At 41.7% G+C, this 16,761-nt stretch overlaps 1 protein-coding gene across 1 annotated transcript in view; it reads left to right on the top strand.

Moving 5' to 3' along the window:
* Positions 1-5,611: 5,611 nt before the first annotated feature.
* The window catches only part of KIAA1549 (KIAA1549 ortholog), a 152,352-nt gene continuing 141,202 nt past the window's right edge, over positions 5,612-16,761 (top strand). The window contains exon 1 of the mRNA XM_027842356.1: positions 5,612-5,667. Coding sequence (XP_027698157.1) covers positions 5,628-5,667 — 40 coding nt within the window. The 5' untranslated portion in view covers positions 5,612-5,627. The remainder of the gene's footprint in view (positions 5,668-16,761) is intronic.

Genomic DNA, 16,761 nt, shown 5'->3' with positions numbered 1-16,761 from the left:
CCTTGTTCAATGATTAGCATTTACTAATCTCTTGACTATGCTAATGTTGCCCTCAAGGTGGCCTTTGGTCTTAGATGTTTTCTTCTTGAGGTATAGCAGTGCCCTGGAACATTTATGGCCACACTTTGAAGACCGGATACTTGTGCTGCAGTTGTTAACTTGGTTCATACAATATTCCTCTCTCCCCCTCCCCTTCCCCCCCCCCCCCCCCCGAGTCAAGACATATCAAAAGTCAGTTCCTTTGCCTTTAGGGGAATGTTGTAAAAGCATTCTTGACTGAAGGCATCTCTCCCACAAAATGGCAGAAGAAGAGACCCTGGTACATTTGTGTCAAGAGTGTATTCCCCTTTATAAAAGATACTGTCCTGGTACTTGGAAGAGAAAGGCCATGGGCTAAAGGAACAAAGAAGTAAGGAGGACATACTTCCCATGGGCCACGTGTATTTATAATGCTAAAATGGGACAGTAGTAGACAAGAAAGTTGAGGAAGCCGAGGCAGACAAAGGTTAAGTGACTTGCCCAAAGTCACACAGCTAGTAAGGGTCTGAGGCTGGATATTAACTTCAGTCTTTCTGACTCTGGGCCCAGCACTATCCACTATGGCATTTAGCTGCCTAAGAGTCAGAGACTCTAGATTTTAAAATTTGATCATATGCAGGTTGGAATTTTAATGTCAGGCACCAGGATGCTACTAAGAACAATTTCTATTGACTCTGAGTTATCCTAATGAGAATTCTTTTCATGCCTCAGGAGTGCTGCCCAACTAGTTTTGGACTTGGGTATTTTTTTTGGTGGGGGTAACATCATTTGCATAATATAACCAATGCTATTGTTGCCCATTTCTAACACTTTCCTTTGAACTAAGTACATCCTATAAAATTGTTTACCCAAAGCCCCCATGTTTCCAGATCCAATGAATCAAGTTAAGTGTATAGCAGAGATATTACTTATGTGATGTAGGGACAAAGTCTTAGGATCATAGTTTTAGAGCTGGAAGGACTTTAGAGCTCATCTAAGTTCACTCCTCATTTTACAGATGAAGAAACTGAGGACCAGAATGGTTAAATACATTACCCAAGATCACATAGGTAGTAAATAGTTAAGTTGGGAACTGAACCTGGGCTTTCTGACTCCAAATCCAGCCTTTCTTTGTTCACTAAACATATTCAATAGTTGGGGCCGGAGGAAGAAAACTCTGCTATAGGAATGTATTTACCTTTTGTACTCTGCTATGTCGCCCAATCAGTAGTATAAGTATTATTCCCACATTAGAGAAGAGGCAATAGATTTGGAGAGGTTTGGTGACTTGCCAATGGTTCCACACTAGTGGATTTAACCATAGGTCATTTGACTTCAGGTCCGGGACTCTTTCTACCACACCAAGCTGTTTGACCTCTAGTTTCCCTCCAAGCTTATTAAATGGGATTGCATGTTCTTTATGGCCCCAATAGCCTGTTAACTTGGCATACCCCCAGAATGAGATCTCTCTGAAAAGAAAAAAAAAATTAGGTATGATGTGCTGTGAAAATTAAGAGTATTTACTTGTATCCACTAGTAAACCTAGCCACCTAAGAGTCAGAGACCTCGAGAAAATATGTCCTTGTTAACAGATTTTTGTCTACGTCTCCAGCACTCATTTCTGCAGACTTGGAACTGTGCTAATTTCCTAGTGGGCAACAGGAGTTCTGCTCTCTTATGACACCGGCTTCTTGAGTCCATGCATGTATGGACTTTATTCAGGTTAAACAATTTTTAAATTGCCTTCTATGTCAGCAAGTTTATGAGGTGACTGACTTTTGGTCCCTTCAGAGTAGTTTGCTCAGTAGTTTTTGCAGGAGAAACTGCTTTCTCTCTAGAATGTCTGCAGGGTTGTCATAGCTTTAATCTTAATTTTAGAGGCAGCACGGTTGAGTGTGGTTGAAGGAGCACTGAAACAGGTCAGGAGAACCAGGTCCCAGCTCCATTCATTTCTCCTACATCTGTGCAGGTATGCCACCTTCCCTGAAGGTGCTCATCGGCCTCCCTTACCCCCATTAAACCCCATTTGTGCAGCATTTCGGTGCAATGCCAAGGCACTGGGGCAAAGTACCCTAAGTATGGACAGTCAAAATACTTTTTGTTGTAATATACAGAAATGCTGATGGTTTATATAGATTTATTTTATATTCCACAACTTTGGTGAAATTATTATTTGAATTAATTTTAAACTGGCTCTCCAGACTTCTTTAAGTAATCTAATTATTGCAAAAAGCAATAATTTTGTTTTTTCTTAGTAGTGATACCAGTTGGATTTTCTAGAGGTTTCTCCCTCACCATAGGGTGTTATTCATCCTTATACCTCTAGAGGAAAGGACTGGGAACCTCTTTTAGTTTTTAAAAAATGTTCTCATAATTATTTCTATAGAATTGGTTTCCTATCTAATCCTATTATTTAATTTAATGTATTTAAAAAAGATTATTTTGAGAAGGCTTCACCAGGTTGACAAAGGGGGTTCATGACACTAGAAAGGTCAAGAACATTGGTTCTAAAGCACAGTCTATGGGATCCAGGCAAACACAGAATTCTATTAGTTGAAGACTTGCAGACTGGGAAATTGTGATTTTGAATTCTGCCTGAGCCTATCCCTTCTTTGATAAGAAAGGAAATACTTCATTTTTATTGAGAGAGGTGAGAAAAAGAAGGCTATCTGGGCCTATATCTCCCCCCCCCCCAAAAAAATATAGTCCAAATGTAGGCTGTATGTTTCCTCAAGTCTGGCTTACAAAACCTGAGTGAGTTCTATAATCTACACAGCCTATCATACCTTTTTTTTTTCTTTCCAGAGAGCTCTCATATTGGGAGTATACCATACATCTGACGTATGCCACATATTGGGATCAGAGGTTTGTTGTAAGCTAGGTGACACTTTGCTATACAAAGATATATGATATGATCCTTGACACTGAAATTTTTAAATCCAATTAAGGAAATGACTCATAAATATGAAAAGTGAAATAACAATCCAAGACCTCAAGGCAAGAAATAGCAGGAGGCAGTACCTGATTAACTGTCCAGTGAATGGCATGGACAATAAATCCTGAGTTCAGAGGAGGGAGGGAACATTAGAGGTCATATTGGTGAGAAGTAGGAGAAATGAACTGATGCATATGGGGTAAGCAGAACCAGAACAAAAAAATTATACAAGACATTGTAAAGGTAATGAAAGGCTTAAGAATTTCATCTAATCAATAAAATGACCAATCACAATTCCAGAGGACTGATGATAAAGCATGCTACCCCATCCCCTGACAAAGAGATGATGGACTCAAGATACAGGATAAGTCATTTATTTTTTGACACGGCCAATGTGAGAATTGATTTTTCTTGACTATGCATATTTGTTAGAAGGGTTTCCCGCTCCTTTTTTCTTTTCAGTGGGGGAAGGTGGGGAAGAAAATAAATGCTTGTTAAATGAAACAAGTAAAAATAAAAGTTACAGGAGAAAAAGAAGTGGTGTCCCGTGTTGCTTGCTATGGATATAAGAATCCCAGGATACTGGATTTGGAAGGGACCCCTGAGATCATTATATCCAATGCAATCATTTTATCCATGAAGAAACTTATTTCAAAGAGGTAAAGAGGTTCACCAAAGATCACATAGATACTAAGTGATAGACTTGGGACTCAAAAACTTAGGTCTGATGCACCCAAGTTTATTGAACATCACCTCAAATGAAAATTCTGTGAATCTGATCAACAAAAATGTATTATTCTGATAGGTATATAACGAGATTATGGAGCTCACTCAGGTTTTATGCAAAAAAAAAGGGAGTACTAAAATGGAAAAATGTTGGAGCATTAAAGATACCCCAATTCAACCTTTAGTCATCTCAACTACCAGTCTGTTTACAATGACAGTGGGGTCACCTATTCCTTTCTTCATTTCCCCAAATTCTTATGATTGCCCAGGTGGTGGGGTATACTGTGTAAATTGCTGGGGGGGGGGGATTGTGGCAGAAAGGAGGTGACCACAGTACGGAAAGGAAACAGGTACAGCTTCAAAGGCTGCAGGTTTGGCAGGTTCTCATTGGGAATGCTGGTTCACTGTCGCATACAGGCTATCTGAAAACAGTGGGTACCACATTCACCTTCTTCTTGGAGCCCTGCCTTAGTTCATCAACTTACTTTCAGGCCAGCTCTAAAATATCAGGGGGCTAGGAAGGGCTGGAAGCAGGGTGTAAAACTAGATTTTTAGGTTATGTTACAACTGTCAATCGAACAGTTCTACCGCACCCAACATTGAGACCTAAACGCTACTTGGTCATCTTTAAAAAATTTCTGTATTCCCTTGGGCACCACTAATCCTGAAGCTCGGTGTTCATGTCTCCCCTCTCCCCCCAATATGGTTATCCCTTCCATAAAGGGCCTAGCTTCTCCCTCTGTCTCCGCTTCTTCCCTTTCTCTTCTGACTGTCCCTTTCCTTGGTTCCAAAGGCCCATCTGCTTCCCAGAGACCTGCAGTGATGGGATCCCCGGACCAAGTAAGATCATCCTTCTCTGAAAAGAGAGAGAAGAAAGAGAGACGGCTTCCACTTAGCCTGAGACTCCCGCTCCAGCTAAGGAGTGCTCGCTTGCCGGGTTTTCCGCAGCGCAAATCCCCCTTGGCCAGATTCCCCCCCCCCCCCCCACTTCCCGGCCCCCCCCCCCCACCTCCTTTTTCTCTCCCACGCCAGCCGGGCTCCCTGTGCGCCCCTCCCTGCAGCGGTGGGTCCGCTCGCCCGGGGGCCTCCCGGGAGCAGATGGAGGAGGAGACTTCGGGGGCGGAGCCCAGGAGTGCCGAGTGAAAGATCGGGGGTCCCCTCAGCAGCCGCCCCTTCCTTTCCTCCCCCTCTTCTTCTCCGAGCACGCGCTCGCGCGCGCTCAGGGATCCCCACTCCCTCCCCCTTTGGGAAAGGCGGGCAGTCCCCGCGGGGGCCGGTCTCCTGGGGAGCGGGACCAGACAGGGGCGGGGAAGCAGCCCCCGCCGCTCCCTGGCCCGGGCGCGGGGAGAAGCGGGAGGCGCGGGCTGATGGAGAGCTGAGAAGGGGCAGCTGGGGCGGCCGCCGCCACAGCCCGAGCCACAGCCCGAGCCACAGCCCGAGCCACAGCCCGGGCCGCAGCCGCGGCCGCGTCCCTCTCTGTCTTTCCTCCCTCCCTCCCTCCCAGGCTCGGGCATCTCTCCCCGCCGGCGGGCGGCTGTCCGGAGGCAGGAGCGCAGGCCGGCCTGGAGGTGGTGCTCGCTGGCCCGCCTCGGCCGCTGCCAGGCTCCTCCGCGCGTTGCCCGGACAGCTGCGCTGCCCTCCCGGAGGGGGAGGAGCGGCCGGCGGCCGGGCGAGCGGGCGCTGGGCTCTCAGCCCCTTTCATCGCGTCCCGTCTCCCCGCCAGCATCCCTCCCCGCGCGCCCGGTGCGCCTCGGTGTGCCTCGGTGTGCCGCGAGCAAGGCCGGCCCAGGAGACCACGGTGGGCTATGCCGGGGGCGCGGTGCTAACTTCCCAGGGCTTTGCCATGGACGGGAAGACCCGAGGCTTCATCGCCTGGGTGCCGGTGCTGGGGGGCCACGGGCCTTCCCTGCGCCTCGCCCGCCGCCCCGTGCTCTGGTTAGCGGGGCTCATGGTGCTGCTGCTGACCCTGCCGGCCTCCTGCGCAGCAGGTAAGGACCCTGAAGCAGGGCGGGAGACCCTCCTGGGTACGGCTGCCACCAGGCCTTGTTTTATCACCATGGGCTTTAGCATTCGGCTTCCCTCCCCGCCCCTGCTCCTTTATTCGGCACGCCACCCGTTGCCTTTCTTGGGATGCACTCCCCAGCCAAACCCTTCTCCCAGGGCCCAACGAATAAAGGCAGTGAAAAAATAAATAAAACGGCCAAGAAACCGGATACAGAGCAGTCTTGCCAAAGGTCTGCAAAGCCACCCACCCTTGTTACCCATAGGGTAAGGGGTAGGTCCTCTGATCTCGTGGCTTCACTGCAGAATATGCCCAGCCTATACTGCAAATATACGGCACAACGAACTAGGGGATTTATTGCCCGACAACATGAGTGGTGGCATAGGAAATATTTCATGATACTTTGCCGGGAAAGGGCCAGTTCAATATGTAGATTTCAAGAGGTCTTATAATTACGTTGAATTTCTTGCAGCCCCCAGATACAGGGTAGCTGTATCCTCGGTGCCACAGTACACAAAGAACAGCCTACCGAGGAAGCCTTCTTAGAAAGCTCTCTGGTTATGGCTCTTTTCTTTCTGAGAAAGAAATCGCTATTTCTTTTTATTTTGAAGAGGCGTTATTAGTACAATGGAGCGTGGAAATATTGTGATTCTTAAGTGTCAGGGCATGAAAGGAGTAAGCATTGTTTTTTATAATAGAAGCTATTTAGTAACTTCATCGGCATGGAATTGAAAGGCATACTTTATAAGGAAGCGTGAGGGTGGGTTTTTGTTAGAGAGGGAAACGAATTTATTTTATTTCATGTATTCATTTGGCCCTTCTGGACTCGGGGAACCTACTGTTCTCTGAGCTGACAGTTTAGAAATATTTCTAGTGTAAATAATTGCCACCCCCCCCCTTTTTCTAATGTCAGCCCTTTTGGGATTGGAAAGATGGAAGTAACTGACCGTAGGTGGGAAGCTACAGCTTCCTAGAAGACAAAAAGAGCATTAAAAGGTACACCTTTCTACACCTTTCATGGGACCAATGCCAAAGAACTTCCAGGGAGCTTTGGAGGGGAAACTTAAGAGAACAGGGTTAAAGTAACTATTACACCTCAATTTGAGACCCAAGGACAGAATGTAATGATGCACATAATGTTAGATCTGAAAGAGACCTTAAAGATTATATAGTTCTAGTTAAGTCTTTTGATTTTATGGATGAAGCAACTGAGACCCAGACAATTGAAGTGACTGCTAATGTTCCACAGGTTTTCTCATTGCCCCTTCCATACACCTAAATACAATAAACATTTTTTTTATCAATTTGTTTTTAAATCATACTTGTTTTAGAATATGTCCCTCCCCTCTCCCCTGCCTAGAAAGCCATCCTTTCAAAAAAAATTATTTTTAAAGGTACAAGAAATATTAAAGCAAAACTAACCAACACATAACTGTGTCTGACATAAGTATGTCCAAAACTCCACTCCCAGTCTGGGCCATGAAGGCAGGGAGGAGTTCCAATTCCTCAGTTTTTCTCTGGGGCTAAAATTTGGCCACTATAATTACACTGTGTCAGGGTTTTTTATTCTTTCCATTTCCATTGCTGTCAGTGTGTATATTATTTTTCAAGTCCTGCTACTTTGCATCAGTTCAGATAAGATTTTTCCATGTTTCTCAGAATTCTTCATATCCTTTCTTAGAGCAAAATAATAGTCTATTATATTTATATATGTTAACCAACATGTTTAGTCTCATATGGATGACTTAAATCAGTAGGGCTATAACCTGTAACAATGGAATTGTTTTATTTTAAAGCAGTTTGAAGGCTATATCAGAGCAACCATTGTTGTTTCATAAGAAGGGAAACTTAAAGTTGTTAGGGAGTGGCAGACCAGCCTGAGGATAGCCATTGCTCAGGTCTGGAAACCTAGTACGATAACCTAGGCAGAGTTGTTCCAATGGTCTTTTTATTGAGGAGGTGGTTACTCCACAGAAGGGATCCCTAAGAAAGATAACTTTTTTTAATGCTTAAATAAGACACTGGGGTATGGGAGAATTCCCTTCATCTCTTGCCAACAAAAGAGTACAGCCTGTTGCTGATGTAGTCTGATATTTTGGAATATTTTAATTTATCTCTTAATGCCACCATGATAATACTCTATTCTTGAGAGGAATGGAAAAACTACTTATTCATATCAAGCGTTTTATGAGAAGGAGCAAATAATTATCTAATATCTAATCATTATGTTCTCCACTTTATATGTATATATATGTATGTATATATATTTATATATTCAAGAAAGTGCTTCCTTATAAAAACCCACATATAGAATTCTATTGAACCTTAAGTCAGTACCTTAATATTTAGTACTTATATGCTGCTTCATGTTTGTTATTTTTCTATGATCCCCCAAATTAGTTCTAGTTCCTTTAGACCATGAATCATTTCATATCCTTTTTCCCCTTATAACACAATATTGAGTACTTTAGTGCTCAATAAGTGCTCACTAACTGAATAAAGGAGTGAACTGATATGGACATACACTCATATCCCCTCTTACACTTTCCTCCTTCCTTTCATAACTTATCCACAAAGATAAATACATGCATGTGGATAGTCGGTCAATAAAAACTTAAGACTGAGTTAGCACGGCATAAGGGTTCTTATCCTTTTTTGTGTCATGAACCTTTTTGACAGTCCAGTGACGCCCATGAAACCCTTCTTAGGATAATGTTTTTAAAATGCATAAAATAAAATAGCATTACAAAAGAAACCAATTACATTTATATGTGTGTATATTTGTGTGTATATATGTGTATGTGTGGGTATACATACTCACACATATAAGTTGACAGACCCCAGATTAAGAACCCCTGAGATAGAATGTTTGACTTGAAGTCAGGAAGATCTGGGTTCAAATCCTGCTTCTGACACATACTAGCAGTAACCATGGTTCAGTCACTAAACCTTTCTGTGCTTCAGTTTTCTAATCTGTAAAATAGGGCTAATACCTACAGTACCTCCCAGGGTTGCTGTGAGGCTCATGTGAGATAATGTATGATAATATGTGATTTGATAATACTTTGTAGACTTTTAAAGGCTATATGCAGCCTGTTTAATTTTCTTATTGCTCCTTCTCTGATAGAAACACTCACCAGATACATTACAACACAGGTATCTTGTTTCTTGTTTTACCGTAAACACAGAGAAGTTGCTAATGTCCCTGTTGTCAGTGCCCATTATTGGTCGATTTCTTGACCAACAGATTAGTATTATGTTGTTCTTGATACTTTTAAACTAGTAGTTTGTTATTTAAGTGACTTTATTAGAAGCTAATAAATCAAAAACATGTTTAAAAAGTCAGTTATTAACCTTAGAGAAATAAGTGTGAAAACAAGTTAGGATCATTTTGAACGCTCAGTACTCTGGTTTTAGATACTTAATGGCCTTCAATGCAGATACTGTAGCAACGACCAATTGCCTAAACAAAACAGCAATTTATGAACAGAAGTATTGACACTGGTATAAGTTGACCATTAATGGCCATTCCTTAGTTGACAACCATTAGACTCAACACACAAAACCCAAAGAACAGTGGACAGATAGGTGAGAGGGTTTGTGTTTTGGTAAGGTGCCCTTATTCGTAAAATGAGGGGATGGGAGTAGGTGATTTCTATAGTCCTCAGCTCTATGGTTCTTTGAATGAGATTTTGGGAGTGACTGTCGGTAGGGAAGATGGAGAAACAGTACATGAGAATGAATAGTGGAAAAGGGGAATGGTTAGTGAATCAGAGAATTTTAATTTACTTTTTTGCTTTAAACTAATGTTTTACAGTTTTTCTTTTTTAATATATGTGAAACAGACTGTTAGTATTCTTGAGTCCTAGATGGTAGAATTCTAATGCTTCCTAAGGGGCATTGGGAAACCTCTTTTCATTTTAAAAGAAAGATATTTTCCCCATAATCTGTATGAGTATCATTTGAAAAATATGTTAATATCAGCACAATAATTATTTTAGGATTAAGGTTAGGAAATTATTCTAGAAAATGTTGTGGAAATTTTGCTATGATGGTAACATACAATGTAGCAGCTTTGCAGTCTGAGGACATGGGTTGAAATTCCAACTCACCTTTAACCTCCATCCTTGGGTATATAAATATGCATGTGTATATATTAATTTTTGAGTTCATTGGTATGAGCACTCCATTTACTGATGCTTATTGCTGCCCCTCTAGTTGTCATGAATTGTGAGCCAAAGGGAAAAAATCACCTGCAGTCATCTGGGGATGGGTCTCTCTGAACTTAGCCAAGTTGGTTCTTGGGTAATTATTCATTACTGTGCTTTGTACTCAAAGTCTTTCCAATTCAGTAGGGCTTATGTTCCATTGGACATAGCCCAGGGCCACTTACATGCTCTGGAAGGGTATCAGAGCAAAATACAGATATTAATTACAATATGGTTTTTATATTAGGATTGCATTTGGCTGCAGGAAGTACTTTGAGGAAATATAAAATCAACAATTTAAAGACCATAATTTTTTTTGCTTTCTCAACATATGTAGAGATGTCATATTTTTACTTCTGCTTAATTTGACCTTTCTTTGTGATGAATAATTTTAGGTGGATGTTTGTTATATTTGCATGTTTTACTGGTGTGAGCAATTTTGTGTAAGTACACTGCAGACAGTATAAGCTCAGTCACTTAAAATTAATTCTAGAGAAACTGCACCTGCCACCTAGCAACTCATCCTCCGTGACAGACTGATTTTGTTAAAGCTGAAAATTTGATTTTCTGAGCCCTCATTAGTTTTTTGTGTTAAATTTTGCTTGTTTGGTTTTCTTGGGGGTGGAAGAGGGTTGTGTAACTGGTGTGGTATGGAGGATTTTATTTTGAATTGCCTCTCCAGTTCTCTTGGGAGCAGCTGTTGCAGTGAATGTCAGGAAATGCCTCACTTAATCCCAAGAAGAGAACCTGAGTAGGGAATTGTTAAATGTCTCCAGAGACTGGAGAGCCACAGGTTTTGTGTCACTGCCCTGGGTGATAGAGGCAGATAATTACTCTAATTATCATTACTGCAGGTTGATTTTCCCAGATAGGGAGAGAAGCAGTTCAGGTTGATCCAATTTGTATTTAAGTCATGACCATCCACCTTAGGGTTCTCATTGACATTGTCTTTTTTTTTTTTTTTTTTTTTAATAAAGAACGATCTTGTAATAGGGCCTCTTGGGTTTGCTCTTGGACAGATGTGAAGTTTGGTCACCTGACATTCCAGTGCCTCATAGGCAGTACATTTAATGCAGAATTCTGCCATTCTGGCACATTCTGGGTTAAGGTTAGGTATCCTATGGCATCTGCTATTGTTAGTGATAATATCTTAGTATCCACACTCTCTCTACCTACACTTTACTGTCCATATTTCCTTCCTTTTTCTGAAGAAGGTAATAGGGACCTGGAATAAAGTACTGGAAAGGACTTTAGAGAACATTTGGTCCAGTCCCCTCCTTTGACAGATGAGGAAGCCAAAATTCACATAGTTTAAGTGATTTACTTATCAAATGAAATATCTGTGAAGAGCTTAGTATAGTACGTGGCTCCAAGTAGATACTTATAAGTGCTTGTTCCTTTCCATTCCCAAGGTCATGCAGGTTGTCAGTAAAATAGCTGAAATTCAAGCCTGGGTACTCCGCTTCCAAATCTAGTTCTATTGCTACTACCCAACTTTGCTGAAGAAAAACAACAAAAGAATAAATTGCACTCTTCCATGAACATGATGTGGTTATAACCACATCATGTTCATGGAAGAGTGCAATTTGGTGGCCTTTTATAGGGTTCTTAATCTAGACTCCACAAACCCCCCAAGGGAGCTCGAAATTTGGGTGTGAAAAAATTCCGTCTTTATTTCCACTAGCCACTAATTGAAATGTAGTATTTTTTTCAAGTCCACAGGCATCACCAGACTGCCAAGGGAGTCCATGGCACACTAAAAATTAAGAGTTCCTGATTTAAGGGGCAATTAGGTGGCAAAGTGGATAGACCAACAGCCCTAGAGTTAGGAGAACCTGAGCTCAAATCCCCCTCAGACTTCTACTAGCTGTGTGACCCTGGACAAGTCATTTAACCCCATTGCCTCAAAAAAGAAATTCCTGATATTGTAGCACATTTGAATATCAAGTACTAGTAGAATAGACTAGAATTGGCACAGTTACTATTAGCATAGCTTTGAAAACCAGAGGAAGTTAGATGTAATATGGTAAGAAGCAGGGAATTAAAGTTTTTTGAGTAGGGGAGTGACAAGATAATGAGAATGGTAGTTAAGGCAGAGTCTGTGGACAGTGTACAGAATATTCTGGTGCAGAATAAATTAAAAGGAAAGGAGCTGGGAGTTAGTAAGACCAATTAGAAGACTTATACTAACCCAAGTGGTGACAGTGAACAAGGGATAGATACAAGAGAAATTTTGAAGGCTGAGAAGATGTTGGGGGTAAAGGAGAGAGTCAAAGATGACTCCCAGGTTTTTCTTCTAGGTGTTGGCAAAGTGGTAGTGCCATCAACAGGAACTGAGAAATTAGGAGGAGTGAGTTTAGGTAGGAAAAATGATTTTGGCTTTGGACATGTTGAGTTTGACTCAATAACAAGATATCCAAGTGGAAATAACCAGTACTATTTTTTAAAATGAACTATCCCTGGAGTCAGGAGGACCTGAATTCAAATCTGGCCTCAGACACTTGACACTTAGTAGCTGTGTGACCCTGGGCAAGTCACTTAACCCCAATTGCCTTTTCGCCCCCCCCAAAAAAAGAAAGAAAGAAAGAAATGAGCTGGAAAAGGCAGGAGTGGTGATAGTGATTAGGAAATCATTAGCATAAAGATAGTAATGAAGACTAGAAGAATTTCTTCAGGAAGGAAAATGTGAAGAGAGAAGAGAAGAGGATGAAAGAATCCTCCATTCCTCAAGACTTCTCTGCATTCTCATACATTCTTTCCTCTTTTCCTGTGATCACAGAGGTATTCTTCCCCTTCCCCTTCACCAAGGTTGATTATCCCACTACCTGTGGCCTTCCTCCAGTGCTAAGCTGCTGCATTCTTCCCTCCTGCCTCTTCAGTGGCACTTTCCCATCCACCTACACACGTGTTCTAATTCTTTAGTAGCCTTCTCTTGATTCTTCTATTTCATCTAGCCAGTAAGTATCACCTCTTTCTCCTCTTCATTGCTAAACCTTTTGAAAAAGTTATCAGTGCTCAGACATTCACTTCCTCACCACCCACTTGATCCTCAGATTCTTCAAATTTAGTCTCTGCCTTCACCACCATACTGAAACTTCTCTCTCAAACGTCACTGATTGTAAAACCTACAGGCTTTTTTCAGTTGTCATCCCCCTCATATTTTGGCATATTTAGATATTGTTGACCATTCTCTGGACACTATTTCTGTTAACCTTTGCTTCAGAGGCCTTATAACCAGTTTTTCTCCTACCTCTCTAAATGATTCTTTTGGCTCAACTGACTCCGTGTCTTCTTCCCTTCTTCTCTTACTTTGAAATTTTTTATTGATATCTTTTGTTTTTATACCACCTGTTTCCCCCTTCATCTCCACCTGCTACCACTAGAGCCATCTCATAACAAAGAATTAGAAATGAAAAAAGAAAACTAGGAAGAGAAAAAAATCAGTAAAACCAATCAATACATCAAAAAAAATCTGACATTAATTTTGTCTACACTTATGGACCCTCCACCTTCACCTCCCCCCCCAATCTCAGGGAATGGAAGGGGGAGATGTTTTCCTATATCTCTTCTTTGGGGTCAGTCCTGTTCTTTGTAATTTTGCAATATTTATTTTCTGTTGTTTTGTGGTGGCTGTTCTTTTCAAATACATTGTTGTAGTCATTGTGTATACCTGTTTATTACTCTTGATGTTCCCCAAGAGCCTGTCTTTATCCCTTTTCTCTTTACCCTCTTTCCTTTCCAATTTTATCTACTCCCATGACTTTTACTACCAAATCTATACAGATGACTCCCAGGTCTGTTAATTTACTTCTGACTTCTGAGCTCTAAATCCTATATCAATTGTTAGAAGACATTTCAAACTCACCTGGTTCAAAACGAAGTTTTATTCTCTAAATCTGCTGCTCCATTCTTTCTGTCATTTACTCAATCTCTCACTTTCGATCCTTTGTAGGTGACTTTTGACTCTTTACTCTCCTATACCTTTGTCCCTTGAATACATCCCATATCCTTCTGTTCTTTCTCATATTGTTTAAGCCTAGAAAGCCCTCTTTCCATCTCTTCATCTTTCTTTAAAACCCAATTCAAATGCCATCTTCTTCATGAAGCTTTCCCTGATTCCCTCCTTCTCACATGCTTTCTTTTATCACTCCTCTAATGTTATCATGAAATGTTTTGTGCCCTTCCCCTCCCAACTAGAATGTAAGCTCTGTGAGGGCAGGGGTTATGTCTTTTCTAAACTTTGTACCATCCCCAAACATAGAAGCACATAGTAGGAACTTACTAAATATTGGTTAAATGAATGAATATGTATATGACTAAACCTTGGGGAATGACCACAGGAGCAAGAAGAGGAAGAGGAATGAGTAAAGGAAGCTGAAAGAGATGAAAAATAGGTGGAAGACAGGGTCAATATCAGAAAGAACCAGCATACATCTATAGCGCTCTACCCCAGCTATGTCTCCTTCTCTATTGTATTTTTGAACTCAGGCCTGCCTGTTCACTTGACCCAGTTTTTGCCCGTAGAGGTAGGTACATACAGAATTTCTTGTTGAGACAGCCTGAGGCTCAGTATCAAAGTCCTTCTTGGTCCTTGTGCTTAGCATTTTTACCTGGGTGCTAAGTCTTTGTTGCCCAGAATTTCTGTGTGGACCCTTGGTATCAGAATTTGCTTATTAGAAGATACTGTGCCTTGCCATCACTCACTTCAACTAGGTTCTACCAATGACTTGTTCCCTCTTGAAGATTCCAGGTAAGCTGCTTTGGGATGGGCGCTTGCCACATGGAAGGCTCAGAAAAGTGCGGAAGCAGATGCAAGAAAGAGTTTTAGTGATCAGAATGGGTGAAACGACAGTCTCACTGGTCAAACTACATCTGGAGGATTTGAACACCATAGTTGAGGCAAGACATCAAAAGCCTGGAGTGTGTCTGCTAGAGAAGAGCAACCAGCTAGCGGAGGGGCCTGGAAATGCAAAGTCCACACAGCTCATTTAAGGAATTAGACTTGTGTAACTTCAAAAAGAAAAAGCTTATGGGGGCAATGTGATAGTTTTCTTCAAATATTGGAACGGGTGTCATTTAGAGGAGAGAGAGGAGGGGTTTATTCTGCTTTGCCCCAGAGGGAAGTACTAGGAGCAGTGGATAAAGTTGTTTTCCACTTAATATGAGGAAAAACTTCAACTTGATATAAGGAAAAAAAAGATCTATCTAAAAGTGAGATGGATTGCCTTATAAGGTAGTGAGTTCCCCATAATTAGAGGGCTTCAAATGGAAACTGGAGGACCTCTTGTTAGGGCAGTTAGGTGATACAATGGGTAAGAGCAGGAAGACCTGAGTTCAAATCCTGCTTCAGATACTGTGTGATCCTGGTGAAGTCACTTAACCTCTGTGTGCCTCCACACAGAAATTCTGGGCCACAAAGACTCAGCACCCAGGTGTAAGTGCTAAGCCGGTTCCCTCAATTGTAAAATGGGGATAGTAATAGCACCTACCTTGCTGGGTTGTTGTGGGGGAATCAAATGACATAATATATGCGCAGTGCTTTGCAAAGCTTAAAGTGCACTATAAATGTGAGCAAATAAATGTTGGAAGGAGGATTCCTGTTCAGCTACAGGTTGGACTCAATGACCCGCAGAGTTCTTTCCAATTCTAAGAGTGTATGATTAAGTCTTGATATAAGCACATGATTCTGTTTTCTTCTTTTTCTTGTCCCTGTACTTTTAATTCCTAGACTTTATAGCTTCTGTCCATTTACTTTGGAATACTTTCCCAAAACACATGGAAACTGCCACATGGAAACCTCAGAAAAGTGCAGAAGCAGATGCAAGAAAGTTTTTAGTACTTAGAATGGGTGAAGTGACAGTTTCACTGGTCAAAGTATATCTGTGTTTTTCCTTTTTTGAGATATTAAAAAAAAGTTACTGACACTGTTGCCAATTATGCCACTGACTCTATTGCTGAAAGCTGTGCTTTTCCTATTTGTTTTTTCACTCTGTTGCAGCATTAACCATCATTTGGATTTTTCTGGTTCTGATTCCTTGTTCTGACCAGACACCCCTTAGGCAACCAGTGGGGACACCTGGCCTATTGCCTAATTGGATATCTAGCTGGGACTCAGGCTAATTTCTTGACTTAACCTCTTTCTTTGATGCCTGACTGATTGTCAAGCCTTGCTTAACTATCCAGACCCTTGATCTCTGGCTTATTTCTGATTATTTTTATAATTTTGTGCTCCCCAACCCTTGACTTATATACCTCTGGTTTTTTTTCTTCCCTCCAAAAATCTCTTCTCTGTTGCTGTACATACCCTAGTGTGATATTCTGTCATACAAGTCAAGTGATGAAGAACATTTTGGGAAAAGGTGGCCATTGCCATGAAATGCAGTTGCTAAGTCAGGGGAAATGGAGACAGAGAAGTAGCCTTTAAATTTGGCAGGGATCATTTAGAAGAGCAATCTGATGCTGATGGGTGAAGAAATATCACGTAATGAGAAATGAAGTGAGCAGACACAGACCAGTCACAAAATAACAAAGCTAATATTCTTTTTTTTTTGGTAAGGCAGTTGGGGTTAAGTGACTTGCTCAGAGTCACACAGCTAGTGAGTGTTATGTATATGAGGCTGGATTTGAACTCAGGTCCTCCTGACTCCAAGGCCAGTGGCTCTATCCACTGTGCCACCTAGCTGCCCCCCAAAGTTAATATTCTAAAGACTTCAGACATCATTTAGTCAAGTCCTCTTTTCGTGGATAGAGAAACTGAGACCAAGAGAGGGAAATGACTTGTTCAAAGTGGTTAGTTAAATGTGGTTATTTGGTAATTTCTATTCCTTACCCACACCCTGAAAGGATTAATACTGTCACTTAATCAAGCAGGC

The sequence above is a fragment of the Vombatus ursinus genome, unplaced genomic scaffold (assembly GCF_900497805.2).
Source record: "Vombatus ursinus unplaced genomic scaffold, bare-nosed wombat genome assembly UNPS02014870.1, whole genome shotgun sequence".
Classification (NCBI taxonomy): domain Eukaryota; kingdom Metazoa; phylum Chordata; class Mammalia; order Diprotodontia; family Vombatidae; genus Vombatus; species Vombatus ursinus.
This window is presented reverse-complemented; position numbering and strand designations above follow the sequence as displayed.